The sequence below is a fragment of the Mauremys reevesii genome, linkage group 7 (assembly GCF_016161935.1).
Source record: "Mauremys reevesii isolate NIE-2019 linkage group 7, ASM1616193v1, whole genome shotgun sequence".
NCBI classification, from domain to species: domain Eukaryota; kingdom Metazoa; phylum Chordata; order Testudines; family Geoemydidae; genus Mauremys; species Mauremys reevesii.
This window is the reverse complement of record NC_052629.1, coordinates 4,843,800-4,865,936: the sequence shown is the minus strand read 5'-3', so window position 1 is coordinate 4,865,936 and position 22,137 is coordinate 4,843,800. Positions and strand designations below refer to the sequence as shown.

The 22,137-nt window shown below is 42.2% G+C and overlaps 1 protein-coding gene across 1 annotated transcript in view; it reads left to right on the top strand.

The window, feature by feature from the left end:
- Positions 1-20,923, top strand: part of PCGF6 (polycomb group ring finger 6) — a 44,377-nt gene extending 23,454 nt beyond the window's left edge. The window contains exons 8-10 of the mRNA XM_039481962.1: positions 614-712; positions 16,039-16,125; positions 20,157-20,923. Of these exons, the coding sequence (XP_039337896.1) occupies positions 614-712; positions 16,039-16,125; positions 20,157-20,213 (243 nt within the window). The 3' untranslated portion in view covers positions 20,214-20,923. The remainder of the gene's footprint in view (positions 1-613; positions 713-16,038; positions 16,126-20,156) is intronic.
- The last annotated feature ends 1,214 nt before the right edge of the window (positions 20,924-22,137 follow it).

Genomic DNA, 22,137 nt, shown 5'->3' with positions numbered 1-22,137 from the left:
GTGTAGCCCTGAAGTGTGGCCTGAGCTCATTGGCATGACCCTCCATTTTTAAAACTTTCTTTTGTGCCAGGGGCAGGCAAGTTGCTCCTTTGCTCATAGATGAAGAGAGATATTTAACATACTACATGACAGCAATTTAATGTCAGTGCTGTAGTAAATTATGTACAGCATCTGTGCTGCCCGGTGATTAAAAAGGAAATTGGCACACAAACTTGGAACTCCGTCCTGCTCTTGTTGACGTCAGTGCGAGTTTTTGCCATTGATTTAAATAGGAGCAGGATTGGACCCTGGGAATCTATTTATTATTTTGTATATAGTGCCTTTCATCCCAAAGTGATCTAGAAACAGGGCAGAGAGGAGCTCAGTCCGAGGTTAGGGGTCTGTTAATGGAGTGGATGGGTGAGCTTCTGTGGCCTGCAATGTGCAGGTCAGACTACTTGATCATGATGGTCCCTTCTGGCCTTAAAATCTGAGTCTAATTCAGCCATCTTCAGCTGTAGTGTGTGGGGCCTTTGAGAGGGGGTTGGGTTTGGGCTGGAGGAATCCTCTGTAAAGAACCCTGGGTGGGAAGACTCAGCATTTTTAAGTCGCTTACCATCTGCTCTTTCTGCAGCCATTGGAAAAGAAGTTTGTGCGAGTTTCAGGAGAAGCAACCGTCGGCCACGTGGAAAAATTCCTGCGAAGAAAAATGGATCTTGACCCGGCTTGTCAGGTAAGTTACAAGAAAGGCATGCAGCCTACATTAGGGTCAAGACTTTTTTTCTTAATATTTCAAGTGAGTGATGTATTCCATGGCTGCTGGTTCACCCTGATCATTGCAGTACATGTCCGGCAAACAAGGCTGGCATGTAGGGTATGTCTATGCTGCATCTGGAAGTGAGCCAATCTACAGTCTTTTGTTAGCGGGGCTCTCACTAGCATGCTAAAAATAGCTGTGTAGACATTGCGTCTTAGGCTGGAGCTTGGGCTCTCAAGCCTGCGCAACATCAAAGCAACGTCAATACAGCTGTTTGTTAGCGCACTAGTGCAAGCCCCTCTAATGCAAATCTATCAACCCAGGCTGAGAGGCTTGCTGTCAGGTACAGCGTAGACCAGTGGTCACCAAACCTGGGGACTCTCCCAGTTGATCGCGATCTGCAGGCGCGGTGGCGCAGCAGGGCTCCCGCTGCTAAGGCGGGCTCCCTGCCTGCTGCGGCCCCACGCTGCTCCCAGAAGTGGCCAGCGCGGCCCCGGGGTGGGGTGTGGGGCCGCGGCAGGCGCCAACTGAGGTAAGTGCCGCCTGGCAGGAGGCCGTACCCCATCCCTGAACCCCCTTCTGCACCCCACACCCCTGCCCCAGCCTTGAGCCCCCTCCCAGAGCCAGCACCCCATACCCCCTCCTGCACCCAAATACCCTCCTAGAGCTTGCACCCCACCCCCTCCTGCACCCCAACCCCCTGCCCCAGCCCTGATCCCCCTCCCAGAGCCAGCACCCCATACCCCCTCCTGCACCCAACGACCCTCCTCGAGCTTGCACCCCCACCCCCTCCTGCACCCCAACCCCCTGCCGCAGCCCTGATCCCCCTCCCAGAGCCAGCACCCCATACCCCCTCCTGCACCCAAATACCCTCCTAGAGCTTGCACCCCCCCACCCCCTCCATCACCCCAACCCCCTGCCCCAGCCCAGTGAAAGTGAGTGAGGGTGGGAGAGAGCAAGTGATGGAGAGAGGGGGGCATGGAGTGAGCAGGGTGGGGCTTTGGGGAAGGGGCGGGGCCTTGGGGAAGGGGCAGGGTAGATACAGGGTTGCCCTTAAATTAAAAAAGTGATCTTAGGTGTAAAAAGTTTGGAGACCACTGGTGTAGACATGCCCTTAGAGGCCAGAGACAGAGTCATAGTATTCATCTAATCCAGTAATCAGACCTCTAAAAGCTGGGATTCAGTGTGTGTACCGGGGGATCATATAAGATTTAACTGTCCCCACTCAGTGGCAGCGTTTTTTAAATTTTCTGATAATATTCCCAGTATATCACTTGAATTGTACAGAGTGCTTGACCATAGATGGAGTACATTCAATAAAAGCCCAACAGCATTGCGAACAAAGGGCACAGAGGGAGGTAGAAGGGAGCGTGGGAGGATATGAGAGCAGAGGTACAGGCAGGAGTCAGATTTAAGTGAACACAGCAAGGCTGAACTGAATGTTAAAGGAGGTTCAAGAAGATTAGAGGGTGATGAGGGAAGATGGTGATTTTGGATGGGCGGGGGATGTAATAGAGGAACACTCAAAAGTGGTGCACAGGGATTTAAACGCCCAGTTCTCATTGATTTCAATGAGACTCACACAGCTAAAACCCCATGCAACTTTTAGGAAATGATTCCAGCTACTGTTCAGCTAAGAAGGCTGAGGAGTTACATAATGCATAATGCTTGCATCCGAAGAAGTGGGTATTCACCCACGAAAGCTCATGCTGCAAAACGTCTGTTAGTCTATAAGGTGCCACAGGATTCTATAATGCATAAATGATCTGTCCAGCTGATGACAGGTAACTGGAAAATCCAGCTGCTGTTGACGAGAATAGGCAAATAGCAGAAATTAAGTGATGGTCTTGGAGTTGTATTTGTTTGTCTCATATATCTGTTTTTCCCCTTTTTAAGGCAATAAAAGCGTTACTGTATTTTCCAGCACTGTATCAGAGGGGTAGCCGTGTTAGTCTGGATCTGTAAAAGCAGCAAAGAGTCTTGTGGCACCTTATAGACTAACAGACGTTTGGGAGCATGAGCTTTCGTGGGTGAAGACCCACTTCGTCGAATGCATGTAGTGGAAATTTCCAGGGGCAGGTATACATAAGCAAGCACTGAGTCTTTATTCACGCTGCTTGCTGTCCCATGGTGGCAGTGCAGATTGGATACAAATTATTCATCATCCTGCAGAAACAGCCTAGTTACATTTACTGCTTTCCTCTCAGTAAGAATGGATGTAGCTTCCCATTATAGATAGTGCTGTTTGGGAATCCTAAGTAAATAACATTTTTCTTAGACACGAAGTCAGAGAGAAGCCACAATTCAATTCAGAAATGGATGGTGCTTTTTTTTTTTTTATTATTATTATTTTTTTTTTAAAGGCCTCATATTTGGGTCCTAATATTCTGAAGTGCTGGGCACCCACAGCTCCAATGGAAGATGCAGGTGCTCAGCTTTGAAAATCAGGCCGATGCTGTTTTACAGACTTGCTTCTAATTCTGCCAATCTAAAATTCTTCTTGTAGAGTTTCATATGTTGTTTTTCCATTTCCTGTCTCCCAAACTGGGTTCTGTGTTATCCGTTGTAAAATAGATGCCGTGTTTCACCCCAGAGTTAGTTGAATTTCCCTAGTGAATACGCTGATTTCTGTATACGGTGTTAGCTAACTGTTTATCAACTGGACTCCTGTAGCCGCTGTGCAATAACTAAAGCACTTGAAAGGGCTGACAAAAAAACACCTTTGCATGGTGTGCCACGGAGCCTGATAGCTGTGTGAGCTATTTGAGTGCCTAACATTTGTTTGTCCGTATGCCTGCTGCTCTAGCATTAACTGATTGCTTTGGGATATCTAGGGTTATGTCACCTCATTGTCTGACAACCCGTGTCAAACACAGCTTCCCACTTTAACTGCAGTGGGTCAGTAGAGATGAACTGTTATTTCTAATGAAGTGTGCTCAGCACTCATTATAATGGTCTGAGATGAGTTAGAATGGCCAAACTCTCTTGAAATATGACTTGAACTGCATTGTCTCTGTTCACCCAGACAGGACAACAGAGCTCATCATTATTTGAAGCATGGCACTACAGGAAGCTGATGCTGATACCCATTCTCAGACAGTGCTAAATTGTGTGTGCCTAAGTGTGAAAGATACTCTGTGAAATCAGATTCTATCCTTGGTCATCCACCTTTAGTAATGTAGCTGAGTAAACAACTTCCCCATCCTGCTATCAGGAGCAAGAGGGATGTGTTCATTCTGTTCTCCTGTAAGGAAACCAGAGACTTAACATTTTATGCAGCCAACTGTCAATTAATGTTGACTAGTACATTGTAAGAGCTTTGAAAGTCGTCTTATGCTGCTCTCCTGCTGTGAAAATGTAGGATGATTCCACTGTTTGTGTACTGGCATGGTGACCCCTGGATCTTTGAAATGACAGTCTGGCTATTGGAATATTTTCTGCTAAGAGCAGCCAAAAAACACCTTGCCAAGAGATTTAGAAAAAAAATCTATATAGGGATATAACGAGCTAAACAGCACAATGGCCAGTTTTTCCATACTGTGAGGGGCAGGTGCGTTGCTCTGACTCTAACCCAAGTCTGTTTGCAGTGTGGAAGCGTTACTTGTGTTTCATTGAAGGGCTTGTCATTCTCTGAGCATTTTAGCGTACAGTAACGCCTCACTTAATGTTGTAGTCATGTTCCTGAAAAATGCTACTTTAAGCGAAACGATGTTAAGCAAATCCAATTTCCCCATAAGAATTAATGTAAATCGGGGAGGGGTGGGGGTTAGGTTCCAGGGAAATTTTTTTCGCCAGACAAAAGACTATATTTTGTATATGTGTGTGTGTGTATATATGTATACACAAATACACAGTATAAGTTTTAAACAAACAATTTAATACTGGTACACAGTGATGATGATTGTGAACCTTGGTTGAGGTGGAGGAGTCAGAGGGTGGGATATTTCCCAGGGAATGCCTTACTGCTAAATGATGAACTAGCACTCGGCTAAGCCCTCAAGAGTTAACAATTGTTAATGTAGCCTCACACTCTACAAGGCAGCACGAATGGAGGGAGGAGACACCTCATGGCAGAGACAGAGACACGCACAGTGTGTGTGTGTGTGTGTGTGTGTGAGAGAGAGAGAGAGAGCGTGAAAGAGAGGGAGGGAGGGAGAGACAGAGACATACATCATGTGTGAGAGACGCAAGCATTGCCCCTTTAAGTAGTCTGACCCCACTCTAAGTACACTGCCACTCTAAGTACACGGCTCTGTGGAGATGGGGGGCAGGAGCGGAGAGCAGGAACAGGGGGAGAGGGACACCCTGACATTAAAACCCCTCTTCCCCCCCACCCCCCTCCACACACAGCAGGCAGGAGGCTCCCGGAAGCAGCTCCAAAGCAGAGAGCAGGAGCAGCACACGGCAGTGTGGGGAGGGACAGCTGAACTGCCCGGCAACTGATAGCCTGCTGGGCCAGCTGCCACACAGGTAACTTAGGGGAGCTGATGGGGGGCTGCCGGTCCATCCTGGTTTTAAGCCCCCATCAGCTAGTTCCTATGGGCTGCTCTTCCTGCAAGCAGTGGACAAAGCAGGTGGCTGCCAAACAACATTATAAGGGAACATTGCACAACTTTAAACAAGCACATTCTCTAATTGATAAACAATGTTAACTGGACAATATTAAGTGAGGAGTTACTGTATTTGTTTCTGCCATTCTGTTCTGATACACGTGAGGAAAATACCATGTGTTCGCTGCTCACGACTGTAATCTCTTGCATTCAAATATTTGCCTACATTTACCTGAGATGCTGCCATGTATCCAGTATATTGTAACTACAATATAATGAAGTGGTGTGGCTATACACTTGTTCATTTAGTCCCTCCTTGCTGTTCTGTGGATCTTTCAGTAAAGGCAGCTGCAGTAACCATCTGACCAGCAGAAATATGTACCAGGGACAATACCTTATGACTTTATAGCCCTGGGATTAGGAGTCTCTGGGGACCTTAATTTGGTGTCGTTTTATGGAAACTCACTAAGATGTCACTACAGCAACATGATGTTCTTGCTTTTGTCTTAATGAATTATGTTCACAGGGTTGTGGGTTTTTCTGTTGTTTTTTTAAGTGCTGGTGATGTGACTCTTTTTTAAGTAATTCTTCTCTTTCAGAGCACAAACACTGCTTCACTTAGAAAAGTAATTAAACAAAATCATGGCTCTAGAGTTAAACTTTCAAAGGGACTGGAGGTCCGTACTCTTGGTTTCTATTCCCAGTTCTGCTACTCTCTCTGTGATATTCAGCAAGTCACTTCACCTTCATGCCTCAGCTTCTCCAGCTGCACTTTTGACACCATATAAAGATCCCGTTCCATACCTTTATCTAAAATAATGCTGCTGTCATCAGAATTTCTCCATGGTTTGACAAAGATTCATCTTGGTATCCTCATTTTTAAAGACGCGAAAGTTGATGCACAGGAGATGAAGTGACTTGTTCAGCATAATACATCAAGTTAACAGCCGTTTTGGGAACTGAAATTTGAGTCCTTACTCTCAGTCCTTTCCTTTATCTGTCAAACCATGCTCTGTCCCACTTACACAGCATTACAAAATATCCTAGAGAGTCCATTTTCAGTTAAACAGAAAAAAGGTGTTAAAATAAGACTTGACTTGATGGCTTGGAGATGAAGGTGAAGAGTTCCAGATGAATGGAGTTCCTTAATTAAAAGTCTGACACCCTTTTGCAACATGCACATGCACCTGAGCGTGGAAAATCATGGAGAAGAGAGCAAGGGAAGACCAAGACTAGAGCTTTGGAAGCAATTTCTAAGCCAGTAGATGCAAACTGAGTCTGTGCAGAACTTTGGAAAACCAGGAGGGCAATTTTGAAATGGAGGCAATGATAGTAAGCCATTGAAAATGACACAGATTGGCTAGGGGTGATGCACTCCTGTTTCATGAAATGAAAATGTAGTCAAAACATAAGGAAAGTCAGCCTGAGGTTGATTGCTTGGAGCATAAAAGTGTTTAATTCTAATACTGTGGATGAGTGGGAGAGAAAGAAGTGGTTCACTCCCTTCACTATAGCATCTGCAGTTTTCAGACAGCAGTTCTGCTTCATGTTGTACGTAGGATAAGCCTTGCTTGGTGGCTGGTCTGAATACTCATGTTGGGAGGAAACGTCTTGTGATTTTGTGGAAATATTAATTACATTTGGGGCAGGCTCTCTGCATCCTCATGTGGGGACAGAACGAGGTCATGTGCTAAGTCTTCTCTGCTATTTTAGCCAATGTCATTTACCGAGGTATCGGAGAATGTTGTGCCATACCTGTGCTCGAATATATTTCCCTGCTGTCTGATGAAGGTCAGCGGGAAAGTATGAGGTCCCTTGCTGGTAGACAAATGGCAGTCTGCTTTATTGCTTTGAAGGAAACATTTAGTGTAGCCTTTTCATAAGAAACTATCGCCTGATGTTGATCTGGTCAAATATCAACTGGTATCCGATCTTCCATTTTTGAATAATGTTGTGGCAAGACAACTCTTGCACTCTTTAGATGCATCTAAACTCCTTGGCTTTTCTGTGCAAGAGTTGTCGGTCTGAAGGGGAAGTTAGCCACTCTGTATGTATGTTTGGGTTTTTGGTTTTATTTTTTTCCCATATCAGATCCTTTCTACCCAAGTAGAAAATGAGACGTTTCTAATCTTTGTGGTTACTGAAAGCGTGTAATAACTTTCTGTAGCATTCTTAATGCCCCAAATCCATAGTGACTCTGGAGTGCATTCAGACACAGATGAAAATAGTTCCATAAGGGTGCAGAGCGGAGTTAAGTGTTTTGGACAAAGGAAGCAGAGTATACAATGTATTGTTCAAATGTAAAAAATAAATCTGAAAACTGTCCCTAACTAGTGTGGCACACAAGGGGCATAAACTTCGAGCTGTCATCTTGGTACAGTATTCAGAACTAAAGCTGGCCGTCTGTTGGTAAAGATGCCTAGAGAGAGGAGCCAGATGTGCCAATGAAGATCAATAGACTGATGGATCATGTCTTACTTTAGTTTTCCATGATGGATGATAAAACACATATTGTAAAACTAATAGGCTGAATATAAATCAGTGCAGACAGATGTCTTTGGGGAAATAAGATATAAAGCCACGTGAGAGATATTTTAAACGTACAAATATACAAGAGTGGCATGACTGTTTGTTTTTTATTGGTTTGCTATCTAAAATTTTGGCAGTGGATTGAGAAATTGTAACAATGTACATTCTCTGGCAGACCTCCTTGGAGAGTATTAAAGGAGTAATAGTTATTAATTATGACTTTGATAAAGGCATGAAAGTTTTTAGTGTCTCTACTTTGGCTTGATTTCTAAATTTATAATTCAGTGTCCCACATTTATTTACCAATGAGATAGAACTAAAATATTGACTCTGAGCATCTTTTTCAATCACAATTCCAAACTGTATCCTTCTCCTCCTCTGAGGTTTTATCTTAATATATATTGCTAGTTTTTTACATGTTAAAAAAATCCAAGCCTACTTAATCATGCTCCTGCAAGCTTCAAAAACACTTAAGGAATTTCTTGTTGGTTGTTTTAATTTCTTTCTCTTGTCCAAGTCCCACTCAGCCCTTCTGATTTCCATCTTTCATTTCACCTACCATAGTTTGTGCTTCTTTCTGTTGGCTTCATGTGGGCTGCATTTCCATTTTCTAAAGAATGCCTGTTTGACTCAAACAACTGCTTGAGCCTTACCATTTAGCTATGTTGGCTTCCCTTTTTGTTTAGGGGTATACTACCCATTTTCTGGGGCTGTATTATAGAATGTATTGTAATCTCCATGCTGAGTTTAAGGATTTTTAATTTCCTCACTTCTGATTTGAAGGTTGTTGATTGATTGTCTTCCTCATTGTTTATTTTTATTATTAATTCCCCCTTTCTAAAGTCTAGTATGTCAGTACAAGTCATTGGTATGATCCCTGTACCAAAAATGTTGAACTGAATTATATTTGAGTAGGGTTGTCAAGAGATTAAAAAAAAAATTGCAATTAATCGCACTGTTGAACAATAATAGAATACCATTTATTTAAATATTTTTAGATGTTTTCTACATTTTCAAATATATTGATTTCAGTTACAACACAGAATACAAAGTGTTTCTATTTATTTTTGATTACAAGTATTTGCACTGTAAAAAAACAAACAAAAGAAATAGTAATTTTCAATTCACCTAATACAGGTTTTCTTTATCATGAAATTTGAACTTACAAATGTAGAATTATGTACAAAAAATAATTGCAGTCAAAAATAAAACAATGTAAAATTTTAGAGCCTGCAATTCTACTCAGTCCTACTTCTTGTTCAGCCAATCGCTCAGATGAACAAGCTTGTTTACATTTGCAGGAGATGCTGCTGCCCACTTCTTGTTTACAGTGTCTCTTGAAAGTGAGAACAGGTGTTCTCATGGCACTGTTGTGGCCGGTGTTGCAAGATATTTATGTGCCAGATGCGCTAAAGATTCATCTATCCCCTCATGCTTCAACCACCATTCCAAGGGACATGCATCCATGCTGATGACAGGTTCTGCTTGATAACAATCCAAAGCAGTGCAGATCAACATATGTTCATTTTCAGTATCTGAGTCAGATGCCACCAGCAGAAGATTGATTTTTCTTTTTTGGTGGTTTGGGTTCTATAGTTTCCTCATCGGAGTGTTGCTTTTTTAAGACTTCTGAAAGCATGCTCCATGCCTAGTCCCTCTCAGATTTTGGAAGGCACTTCAGATTCTTAAACCTTGGATTGACTACTGTAGCTATCTTTAGAAATCTCACATTGGTACCTTCTTTGCGTTTTGTCAAATCTGCAGTGCAAGTGTTCTTAAAATGAACATGTGCTGGGTCATCATCTGAGACTGCTATAACATTAAATATATGTCAGAATGCGGGTAAAACAGAGCAGGAGACATACAGTTCTCCCCAAGGAGTTCAGTCACAAATTTAATTAACGCATTATTTTTTTAAACAAGCGTCATCAACATGAAAGAATGTCCTCTGGAATGGTGGCCGAAGCGTGAAGGGGCATACGAATGTTTAGCATAACTGATACGTAAATACCTTGCAATGCCAGCTACAAAAGTGCCGGGCAAATGCCTGTTCTCATTTTCTGCTGTCATTGCAAATAAGAAGTGGGCAGCATTATCTCCTGTAAATGTAAACAAACTTGTATGTCTTAGCGACTGGCTGAACAAGAAGTAGGACTGAGTGGACTTGTAGGCTCTAAAGTTTTGCATTGTTTTGTTTTTGAGTGCAGTTATGTTACAAAAAAATCTACATTTCTAAGGTGCACTTTCATGACAAAGATTGCACTCCAGTACTTGTATAAGGTGAATTAAAAAATACTATTTCTTTTGTTTATCATTTTTACAGTGCAAATATTTATAATAAAAAATAATATACACTTTGATTTCAATTACAACACAAAATATGAAAATGTAGAAAAACATCCAAAATATTTAATAAATTTCAATTGGTATTCTGTTGTTTAACAGTGTGAATAAAACTACCATTAATTTTTTTAATTGCATTTAATTTTTTTGCGTTAATCGCGTGAGTTAACTGTGATTAATTGACAACCCTATATTTTAGTCATTATTACTTAGTGACTCAACTATAGTTCTTCATGAACCAATTCCCATGTGTTACTTAAGGTTTATCTACACTGTAGTTAAAAACCCATTCCCATGCCAGCTGACTCTGGCTTGCAGGGCTTGAGCTAAGAGATTGTTTAATTGCGGTGTAGACATTCGGGCTTGAGAGCCCAGGCTCTGGGACCACCTTGCATTTTGGTGTGACCCTGGGAGCTCTGTATGGCTTGAAAACATGTCTCTTTCACCAACAGAAATTGGTGCAATAAAAAAAGATTTCCTCACCCACCTTGTCTCTGTTATGCTGAGGTCCTCTTGCTTTGCTAAGCTTTCTGCTTCACCATCTTTGCTTTTAAATGTCTGTCACTGGTTCATGGATATTGGAGGGTGTTTTTTTTGGCGGGGGGGTGGGGCTTATATTTTGGCTTTGTGCCTCTTTTAATGTAACTCCTTTGCCTGACTCTTTGTTACTCTTCCAGCATGTCTCTTTGAAATAATGAAACCTCTAAAAAGAACCTGAAATAGACCATCACTATATAAAAATGTCACAAGCTTTAAATCTCTTATCTTGGGCCTTACCTGGGCTACAGGCAAGTGCTGGGTGCTGTTGGGAAGCTGGGAATCTGCCCTTGCAGTCTTATCACTTTTATGTGTAGAAAACTGTGACTGGCACAGGGATGAATCTGGCTTTCCCTGGGCATCAGGAAGGTGTGATTGGGGAGCAGGCGCAGCTCTAGCAATTTCGCCGCCCCAAGCACGGCAGCACGCCGAGGGGGGCGCTCTGGCGGTCGCCGGTCCCGCGGCTCCAGTGGACCTCCTGCGGACAGGCGTGCCTGCGGAGGGTCCGCTGGTCCCGCGGCTCCGGTGGACCTCCCGCAGGCATGCCTGGGGATGCTCCACTGGAGCCGCGGGACCAGCGGACCCTCCGCAGATACGCCTGCGGAAGGTCCACCAGAGCCGCAGGACCAGCAGACCCTCCGCAGGCACGCCTGCGGGAGGTCCACTGGAGCCGCCTGCCACCCTCCCGGCGACAGGCAGAGCGCCCCCTGCGGCATGCCGCCCCAAGCACGCGCTTGGCGCACTGGGGTCTGGAGCCGGCCCTGTTGGGGAGGAGAAAAGAAAAAACCTCTCTCTTTATATGTTACATGTCCTGTGTGTGTCAACCCCAACATATCGATTTCATCCTTAGTCTCTCTATTGAGATTTTTGATAAGAGTGTCAATTATGGTGAATGTTGTGACCAAATTCAGTTCCTAATGTACAACTCCTCTCAAGTAAGCTGCTAAAACGGTTATCAGATGATAAGTACTTTTGGTTATTACCCACCTGGGTCATCTTTGAACCAACGACCAAAAGGTGAAAGGTTCTGTATTCCATTTCCAATCTCCCAAACTGCTGACTAACCTTGAGGCTGTTTGACCAGATTTGTGCGTTGGCAGATTATTTGCTATCTTTGACCTTCATCCAATGATATCCTATCTGACTGGGGGTGGGGCTTGAGGTTAATGGAATTGTTCAAATGATAAAGCACCTTTTTAAGAATCTGAGTAAAAAAATCCCACCTGGAATCTCTGAGGGAGGATTTCAGATTATTTGCTGAGCTTTTGTATTTAAATTTGCTTATGGATTTTAGTTCAAATTCCCTAGTCATCTGAAAGGTTAAGACTTAATTTTTTATCCCTCAACCCATTTATTACTTTTATTGATGCTTTGTTTTGACCGTAGTGCCTTGGGGAATGACTAGTTTTGTCTGTCTGAACACATACATTTCTAATTACAAGGTGCCTCTTGAATATTCAGCTTTATCTAATTGGAACTTGTTTTTTCCACTGACGTTTGAATCATTTTCTCAGAGGCTTTAATGCTTACTAGCAATTCCAAGCATACTACTTTTCAGAGACTTTATTTCTAGATTAGACTGAATATCTAAAACATTGAGTTATCTTAGGTATTTATCTAAGGTCACTGGTCTTGGTATCAAATATGTGTGTGTGTAATTTTGCTTTTCCTAACAATGGAGTGGGAACCCGAGCCTCTCATTATTTTACAACTAGTTACTGTTATATACTATTTCCAGTGGGATCATCCAATGGCATCATTATCCTTTCTTGACAAAGTTGGTGGAACAAATCACCTGATACCAAAGAGGAAACCAGCAGCTCAGCTGCTTTGAGTGTGCAAATGTGGTTTGTGGGGTAGAAATGTTCCATAATCAGGTATGTTTTTTCTGAAAGCATGCATGTAAATATCTCCCTTTGGGAAGTAATTGGAAGTCTGTGCACATATGGTGTATCTGCTGATGCAGTCTCTCTGTAATTATGCCTGCTTTAGTCCCAGAGATGATTATATCAGGTGCATAGTAAGATCATAATGACAACAGTTGAAAGGAAATGGAAGGTTTTAGTCAACTATTTGAATAATCAAACCCATATATCACTATTTCCCTGATCTTGTAATCAAATCCACACCTCCTAGCCATCCACATATCAAAAGCTAAACCTCTAGTGCTTTTTATTTTGTTTTTACCTTATCTCTTGGATAACTGTATTTACACAGAACCACTCAGTTGACTTCTAACACTAATTGGAGCAAATTCATCCCTGGTATGACTACATCAATTTTGGTGCATTGTATAATAATCTCTCAAATTATTTTTCTTCATCTTTAACAGTAGGTATTAGTTTGTATTTGTCAGGTATTGTGACTTTCAAAAAAGTAGTTTTTGCATGCAACAAATATGCCATCTAATGAAAATAAATGGTATAATAGGCTGCTTTTGTTAACTCTGCTTTAGCGTGAGTGATTATTAAGATTACTCAGCAGTAACACCTCAATCTTTCCTTTTCATCACAAGGTCAAACTAATTAAAGTCACAGCTGTCTCAGTAGCTTAGTACTAATTGGCTCCAGTTTTACCAGTTAGTCAAGTCTGAAGCCTGAACTAGATTTATAGCGCTTGTGTTAATGGTAGCTCTTTTTTCATCTATAATATATTAATTTCCTTATGGCACAAGGACTTCAGTGGGACACCAGGCTACAGTAGATTTGCACCTATACTGCACATGCTGTTGGAACAAGATTTTAGGCATAAATTATATTGGCCTTTTTCCATTCTGCACTTCTGTCCCTTTTATTCTTGCACAAGTGGAATGAATACTAGGGCAGCAATTAGCAGGGGCTAACTTTGGGGCCTAATGCTGAAATGGTGGAATTAGGCATTTGGTATTCAGAGCACTCCAAGGAGGTGGATGTGAAAACTGCTCCGCAATAATTAATGAAAAGCCACTGATTCATCAGTGATTCTCATCTGAATCTGCAGCAGCAGGGTCAACATCAAGGTGTTCCCAGATGGTATGGTATTTCCAAACAAATGGTCATTTTCAGTTATTTTAAAATTGCCAAGAATTACCATTGTGTCAATTTATGTCCTTTTAAAGGAACAAATTGTTGTATTTTTTCTATTATATAAAGACCAACATTTTCAACTATCTACTTATATGGATTTCTCTTCTTCCCCTCCCTCTCCCCCCCACCCCCCACCCCAGTTAATATGCAGCTAGTCCTGCTTTAGGTCTTGATCTGCTTCTATTGAAAGCTATGGCAAGATTCCCATTGACTTTAGTGGGAGCAGGATTGGGCTCTCAATGCCTTACCCAGTTTAAAAAAGAAAGTTAGAATTTAGGGCGGTAATCCAAGAGCAGTTACCAGCGCACGTCACGAGAACAAATGGCAAAGACTAGGCTTGTCTCTCTTCTGCACTAATAGTATGCTATTTAGTAGTTAATTTGGGAATGGAGGAGGAATAATTGTGCAGAAACAGACTATAAATAAAAAAATCTAAGTGATTATTTGAAGTCTATATATTTGGTCTCTTTAATGTCTCAATGAGATGTAGGTAATTTTAAAAAAAAAGTCTTAGATTAGTATCAGAATCAGTAATTTATCAAGATGATTTTAATGTCCAGATTAATTTTTGCCCACTGGGTTCTTTCTAGGTATTAAAAGCAGAAGTAATACTTAGTGGTTTACAAGTTCAAAGTACTTTATAACCGCTGCTTAAAATTCTCAACCCCTTGTGAGTTGAGCAAAGTATTTGTAATTATCCCAGTTTACAGATGAGGGAATGGTAGCACCTAAAAAGGTTAAGACACTTGGCCATCCATTTGCTGTTGGACCTGGGGCATACAGGGCCCTGAACTCATGAGTTCCTGGATCCCAAAGCCATGCTCAGCCCTTTAGAGAGGGCCACAGTTCTTTGTCTTTGCTTTAGTTCTTGATCTTTGATCGCTGATGCGGATTTAAAAAGAAAAATAACCCAGCAAGTATGTGCGTACCAGAGCAGACATGATGCTATTACAGTACCCTCTGAGATCATTGACATGCCTAAGCTCACATTGAGAAAGCTACAGAACATCTCTCCTTGCCCAGCCCTTGTCAATTGACCAAACTATGAAATCCAGGCAGCTCATTTATAGGGGAGATTCCACCCCCCATTCTTATGTCTAAAACTTGCAGCCAGTGGGGGAATGTTGTGTCCTTGCTCCTTTTACCTGAAATGTTAATGTCCCAGTTTAAAGTATGCCCTGGTATCACGTGATAAATACGTAGTAGTTGTTTTGTGAAAAAATAAATGCAACTGAATTACAAAAATAAGGCGTTCTGCTCAAAATGACTCGGTTTAAAAGACCCTCTTTCTCGGCCACCCTCCCACCCCACCCCCCATACACATGATATTTTCCAAGTGGTTGCTTTTTGGAAAGTTGCTTAAAAGAAGTGAACACCATGTCACGGGCTTAGCTGTGCTGCAGTAGAGGTTGCTGCTGGGAATTGCTGAGCCTGCCCTTCATTCACTTGCATTACTAAAGAATTGATCATTTTTGGAGTGGAGAGTGTGTAATGTGCTTGCTGAGAGCATCATGCCGTGAACTACCCCTCCCAAGTCCTGTTTGCTTCAAACCATTTCTTCCAAACGGGAACACTGTCCTATGAGGCAGAAATATTAATACATTTTCTCCATGTTGCGGGGTGGGGTATAGTATTTCATTTGCTGTCTGTGTCACAGAGAATTTACTCGTTTATTATTTATGTTACCATAGCACATAGCCCAGTCGTGGACCAGAACCCCATTGTGCTAGGTGCTGTACAAATGCAGAACAAAAAGACAGTTCTTGCCCCAGAGAGCTCACTTTTCTGGAGCTGTTGGATGATTCTGGGAATGGAATGTTACTGGCCCGTTGTTTTTAGTACCAGTGTCCTATGTGAAATGAGTCGTGAATCTCAGTAGAGTTCCCAGTAAGTCCGTATCACAGGCTGCCAGTAAAAAGCCCCTTTCATGCCTTTTTCACCAGGGGAGTCAAGTAGTGAATGGGAGGCAGACAATAAACTACCTTCTAGAAGTGGCCCCTGTAGGTTAGAATTGAGGCCAGTTGTCAGGGCAGTATAAGGAAACTTGCCTCGCTGCTGCTCATGCTATGTCTATTTGATGAACAAACGCTGAAAGGACGTTCGTCTCCAGGGCTGTTTAATCAAACACCTCTCGCCAGCACTAGATTCACTTTATTAATATAAGTACCGAGTCTCAGGTGCCCTGATATAACATTGATGAGTAAGTTCTAAAAACCCGGATAATCTTCCCTAAGCAAGAGAGAGGATGCACTTTTGACTCTCTTATATTTGTTCACAGGTGGACATAATATGTGGCGATCACCTTCTAGAACACTATCAGACGCTGAGGGAAATCCGCCGAGCTATAGGAGACGGTGCTATGCAGGTAAGGGTGGTGGCTAGCCTGTGTTGTACACTGTGAGTTCTGAAAGGGTGCTCTGTTTAACTAAGCAGCAGTGTCTGCTAGAAACGCTTTCACCCACTGGTATTCTGCTCATCGAGAAATCACTACTTCATGCTGTTATGAGATCCTGTCAGGTTAAGTTTGGACAAGATACATTAGCCAATAAAGCTTTGTTTATTGTACTTGTAACTGAGCTGTACACCATGTGTTTTGAGTTTTTGATGGTTCTCTGGAGTTCTGGATATGAGCTTTGTTTCCTTTTTGGAACGAGTTGGTGCAATAACCACAATGAATTAAACCAAATCATTCTCCATTAGTATTTCATCCCTCACCCCCAGCCCTGGGAATCTGTAACTTGGCAAGGTATCCAAACAAAACTAGCCTTGTGATTGCATGGGGGAGACAATTTGCATACAAAACCCCATAGCAAAAGATGTAGTGTAATAAACGCCAGCAGTGTGCCTGATACATATGCTACAGCTCCTAAGGGGGGGAGAGAAAATGTACAGCCAGCTCTCCTGTTGATAACTTACTGACTGGATTGCTGCTGGCTTGTTACAAATATCTGGAGCACAAATATCTGGCTTGTTACATATCTGGAGAACAATTAGTCTAACTGGCAATGGCCATCGTTCAGTGTTGAGGGGCGCAGGGTGTTTTATGGGTTTAGTAGCTATCTCTAAAGTCACAGATTTATAGAGCTGAGTTTGACAGTATTCAGAGTGACGGAGCATTCAGAGATAGAGCTGGGGGACCCATTTCTTACCCCATTGCTGCTAGCCTACCCACCACATCTTATTGTGTGTACTGTACCAAGAAAAAAGCTCTTTTGTGCTTTTGAAATATTTCCAAGTGTTTGCACTAAGTGATTGGTGTGTAATAACAAATTGTTTTAGAGATGCAGCAGTGAAATATCGTGTATCCAATGTAGTGCAGGATCTTGGTGCACAGCTGCATTCTGTTGTAAACTGTGCCTTAATCTAAACCCAAAATTCTGAAAAGATGCTGGGAGCCCACAGAGCGGAGTGCAGCAGAGGCTTGAGACAGGGATGCTCCAGGGCCTGGGGGGGCAGCAAGTGGGGCCTAGGGGACACTCGGCGGGGGTGGCAGCCAGGGCCGGGGGAGACACCCGGCCCCATACATTGATGAAGCCGGACCCTCGGGCCCTGAATATTGCTGGAGCCCGGGCATCACAGGGCCATGTAACTCACTGCCCCTGGACAGGTTAAGCACAGTCCTGCTTCCCTGTAGTCCCAAAATAATTACAACATTTTGGTAACAGCATTTCACTACCCCTGCATTCAGTACTAAAGTGATTTGTACCCAACACCCGCCAAAATGGATTACTTCGACACTGCTCTATGTGCTGGATATCTAAGCAGAGCAGGAGCAAACTGTATTTACATAAACCAGGGGTTCTCAATCTGGTGGTCGGGGGGGTCACAAGGTTATTACATGGGGGGGTCGTGAGATGTCAGCATCCACCTCAAACCCCATTTTGCCTCCAGCATTTATAATGGTATTAAATATATTTAAGTGTGTTTTTAATTTATAAGGGGGGGTCACACTCAGAGGCTTGCAATGTGAAAGGGGTCACCAGAACAAAAGTTTGAGAACCACAGATATAAACACACCCAAGTCTCTTACCCCGCCTTCCCCCCGCTAGCTGTCAGGGAAGCATTCATTCAGACCTTGCTTACATCTGCAAAATGGGAATAATGATATTGACATCCTTTGCAAAGCATGTTGAGATTTACTGATGAAAAGTGCTAAGAAGTAGGTATTATTATTATTATTGTTTAATTAAAGGCTGTTACAGGCTGGTACAATGCCTCACACAGATGGTGTGTAACCCTTGGTTTATTACTTCAGCACATAATTAATCAAGATCATGTGTTAATTTATCTCCCCACCTGGCACCTTTTCATTAGCGTATTCAGTTACAGCATAACATAGTAGAACCCCTAGCATGTCAACAACAATCAAAACCCCGTCTCCTATCATAGAAGCTAGTCAAAGCCTGTCCAAACAGGTCCAATGCTGCATAAGTCAAACTCCTAAACAGCCATCAGAGGAAGCCCTGGACTGAGGATATCTTTCAAGCTCCAACTGTGGACATTTTAAAACCCTGTAACTGACAGTGCTGTTGGCGGAATGTTCACGTGTCTCTTATCAGAAGTGAAGGGCCCAGTCTTGCACCAGGGAAGTTTTATGGGAGTTTTGCCATTAACTTACTGGGAGCAGGCTCAGGGTGCATGTCAATGGATCATGATTTTATAAAAGAATAGATTTCCTTTGTCACTTCTAGTTCAGTCAAGCTCTAACATGTTGCGCACTTAGCAGAGCACTTGGTGTAACTTCTGAATACATGCGTTTAGGACTAGCTCATTCCTGGTAGGCACAGCTCAGAGCAAGCGGCGAAGCAAAGTCGCTCTGGCTCAGGAGCAGTAGTAAGGGGCGTTCTGCCTAAGGGAAGCAAAAAAGCCTCCCAGAGCTCTCCAGCACAGAATGGTGAGCATTCCCATCGCTAACCCCCCATTTTTCCTGCGTCGTCTTTGACACAAGACTGCGGTAATTATCCAGGGAAGTGAAAAAGACTGTGTAAAGTGGCTTTGGTTTGGTTTTCTCCAAGATCAAGTAAATCCCCCAGTTTGCTTTTATATAATAATAAAACATAAAAGCAATTTTTGGGGGGGTGAGAGCTGTTAACTGGTTTAGTGGGAGGGGGAACCGTTCCTTCACTATCACTGGTAAATTATCACAGACACAAGTCCTGTGTCGAGGGACATGCAGTATGTATTGCTGAGATGGAATCATACAAAACATATAGTCTGGGGATATAAACAATTATGGTTTACAGTCCAGTGGTTAATTTCACTGAAGACGTGTGCCTCCTTTTTAACCACACATTGCAGGAGCCATGTAGGAAGAGAGTGTGGAGCTGCTGTACTAAACTGCCATGTCTTGTTCTATATTAATGTAGTGTGTTGGAAAAGCATCTTTCGCAAGCTTGTGTGAGAGCGATAACTATGTGCAGGCCTAGCATCAGCGTGAAATGTAACGTGCGTATATGTGACAGTGTTAATGAAATGTATACATCCAAAATAGCAGCAGAATCATTGGGCCATTAGCAGATGTATTGCTGCAGTCTGGGGCAGAGGAGGGAGTTCAGTGTTAGGTGTCTACGCCACTCTTCTAGAGTATGGAGTATTTTACATGGGAAAGCAAATATCAAGCAGCACTCAGGAAGAATGTGAGATTTTAATTTTTTTTTTATATACTTACCCAGAACTTTGAATGGGAAATTTCTAGAAATTGAATTAAAATAATACTTACTTATAGCACTCTTCATCTTCAGTGTGTTTTATGAACATTAATACGCACTCTGGCCTGGTAGTTAATCATCACCTTTGACATGAGGAAACTAAAGCAGAGGGGTGAAGTGACTTGTCGAAGACCACACACAAAGTTTGTCAGAACTAGGATTAGAACTCAAGATCTGCTCCCAGTCCCATGCTCAGACCATCCTAGACATACTGCCCTCTTTTCTATGTAATACTTCAGTGTCTTCCTCACTTTTGATAGGTTGTGTTAAAGGGCAGGGTTTCTTCAGCTGCTTCTCTGATGGTTATTTTGGTGTTGGTGGTTGAGCAGAGACCATTTGGCTTGTATAATGGCACCATTTACACATCAGGACAACTTCAGGATGGTTTTAAAATAAAAGCAAAATAATTTGTCCTTGAAGAAACAGATTTTTAAAACTTTTGGTTAGATTTCCCCACTTATGGGGGTGGCACTCTATTGCCTGGGCTTTTCAAAATTCAAACTTATTGTAGGGAAACAGGGAGGTACAAAAATATCTTTATATGATCTTCAGGAGACAGAAGGAAATGGACCTTTGGCAGATGGAGCTAAGATTCTGGCAAACAGTGGCTCTGTCTCTTGCTATAAAACTTCCTCTCCGTTTGCTGATTTGTTACTGTCCTAATGATACATTTTCCTTTTCCCTCTAGGATGGGTTGCTTGTACTGCACTATGGCCTTGTGGTATCTCCGCTAACAATAACTTAAAGATTGCTAGAATATCAGAAGGTGAAAGGATCCAAAACATGAAGCTTCTTCAGTGCTGTTGTCTCACCAAAGAAGGCCATCCTCCTTGCTTCCTGTCACAGGAAATAAATGAATGAAACCACCACTAACTGCTGTACACTTATAACTTAGCATTTGACTTTGCCGGTGTAAAAAATGCAGCCTCTGTAAGTACAGTTGTAAACACTGCAAAGCTCTATATCACAAATGACGCTACTTAAACTGTAGCTAGCTCAGGGAAAGCAGAATACTCAGAGTTGCTGAATTTTATTTTTAAATCCTTCTTAAATCCACAGGATCTCACAGGGTTGATTTGCTTTCTCCTCCACTAATCTTAATCTTGGGCAGGTCCCTAACTTATCTCCATAAGACCTTACGTACTTCTGAAGTATGTGGCTGGAATGGTGCTCTCAGGGATGATCTTCAGTGGGCGATGTCCCTTTTTTGGGGGAGGCGATACAATCATTTACCTAAAAAGAACGTCAACAGCAGCTGACTTGATTTAGAAATGGTGGGCGGGAGGAGATTTTCCAGCTTGTCTGTAGGCCAAAATGGGTAATCAACTTCACATGGGTTAAGTATTGACTTTCCTAGTTCTACTGGAAACAGCATTAAGACATAGTTTCTCTTCAAGGAAACAAATTTCATCTGCACTAGGTCCAGAACTGGTAATAGCTAGACTCATGTTAACTACTATGGTATGGCTCTCAGCATGGATGGACCAATAGATTATTCTGTGCACAGAGAACATCAGTGTATGACCTTCCCTCCATCTGTGATATATGTGAAATAATTAGACTTTCAGCCTGCTCCCATTGAAGTCAATCAGCTGACTTGCCTGGAAGCAGAATCAAGCCTTTATTTTTAACACCTCTCCTTACAATCTCAGCAAAAATGGAGACTCTCACATTCTCTTCAAAGTACCATATTGAATGTGTTAAGGGGGAGACCATGTTTGAGGCTGCTGCTGGGTGCAGGGCAATGGAATGAACATCTGTAACTACTACTGCTTCTACAGCTGCACAAAGACTATTAGGTAGTTTTTAATTTTAACATAACTGTAGTTCATGATCACTTAATATTTCAATATTCTGTTCTGTTTGTTATGAGACTTTAATGATTTCTTTCACAGATATAAAAAACAGAGGTGTGCATGAGTAGAATTTCATTGCATTCTAGACTTAAAGGCCAGATTTCAAGGTAGCTGGGTTCCTAACTCCCATTGATTTTAATAGGAGTTAGGTGTCTAACTACCCTTTAAAAATCTGGCCCTTAATTCTTTAAAACCAATGTTTGTTTTGCCTGTGAAGATGACACTTTAAGAAAAATCTTGTTTACCTAAAGTCACTTCTTGCAATGTTTCTAAAAATGTAACAAAAAAAATGTGTAGTCAAGATTTCTGACTTATTTTCAAGGTTTGTATAAAAGTAGTGCTGAAAATGGAGCAGAAAAAGGGATTATTTTGTAAACACTTTGTGCATTGTGTTGATAAGAGAGTATATCTTGTAAGAGTTAAATAAAGTTTTATTTTAGCCTACTTGAAATTCTTGTTATAAGAAATATTTATTGCAAGACTACTCTTCTCCACTTTACCCTAAAATAATAGCCAGTGAGATTAATGAGATTACTACTAGACATTTTTACTTAATCCACAAGTTAAAATGAGGAAATTAGAAAGTGTTGTTTTAAAATGCCTGATATCAATGGGGACTTTGAAATGTTATGAATTTTGAAACTGTAAAATCTCTGGGGGATGCCTTTTTAATGAGGAATCCATTAAAAAAACAACAGAACCAGACGTGTACCCAGAAGCCTTCTTCTGCAAGACAAGCCCAAGAAAGAAACCAACAGAACTCCACTGGCCATCACCTACAGTCCTCAGCTAAAACCTCTCCAACGCATCATC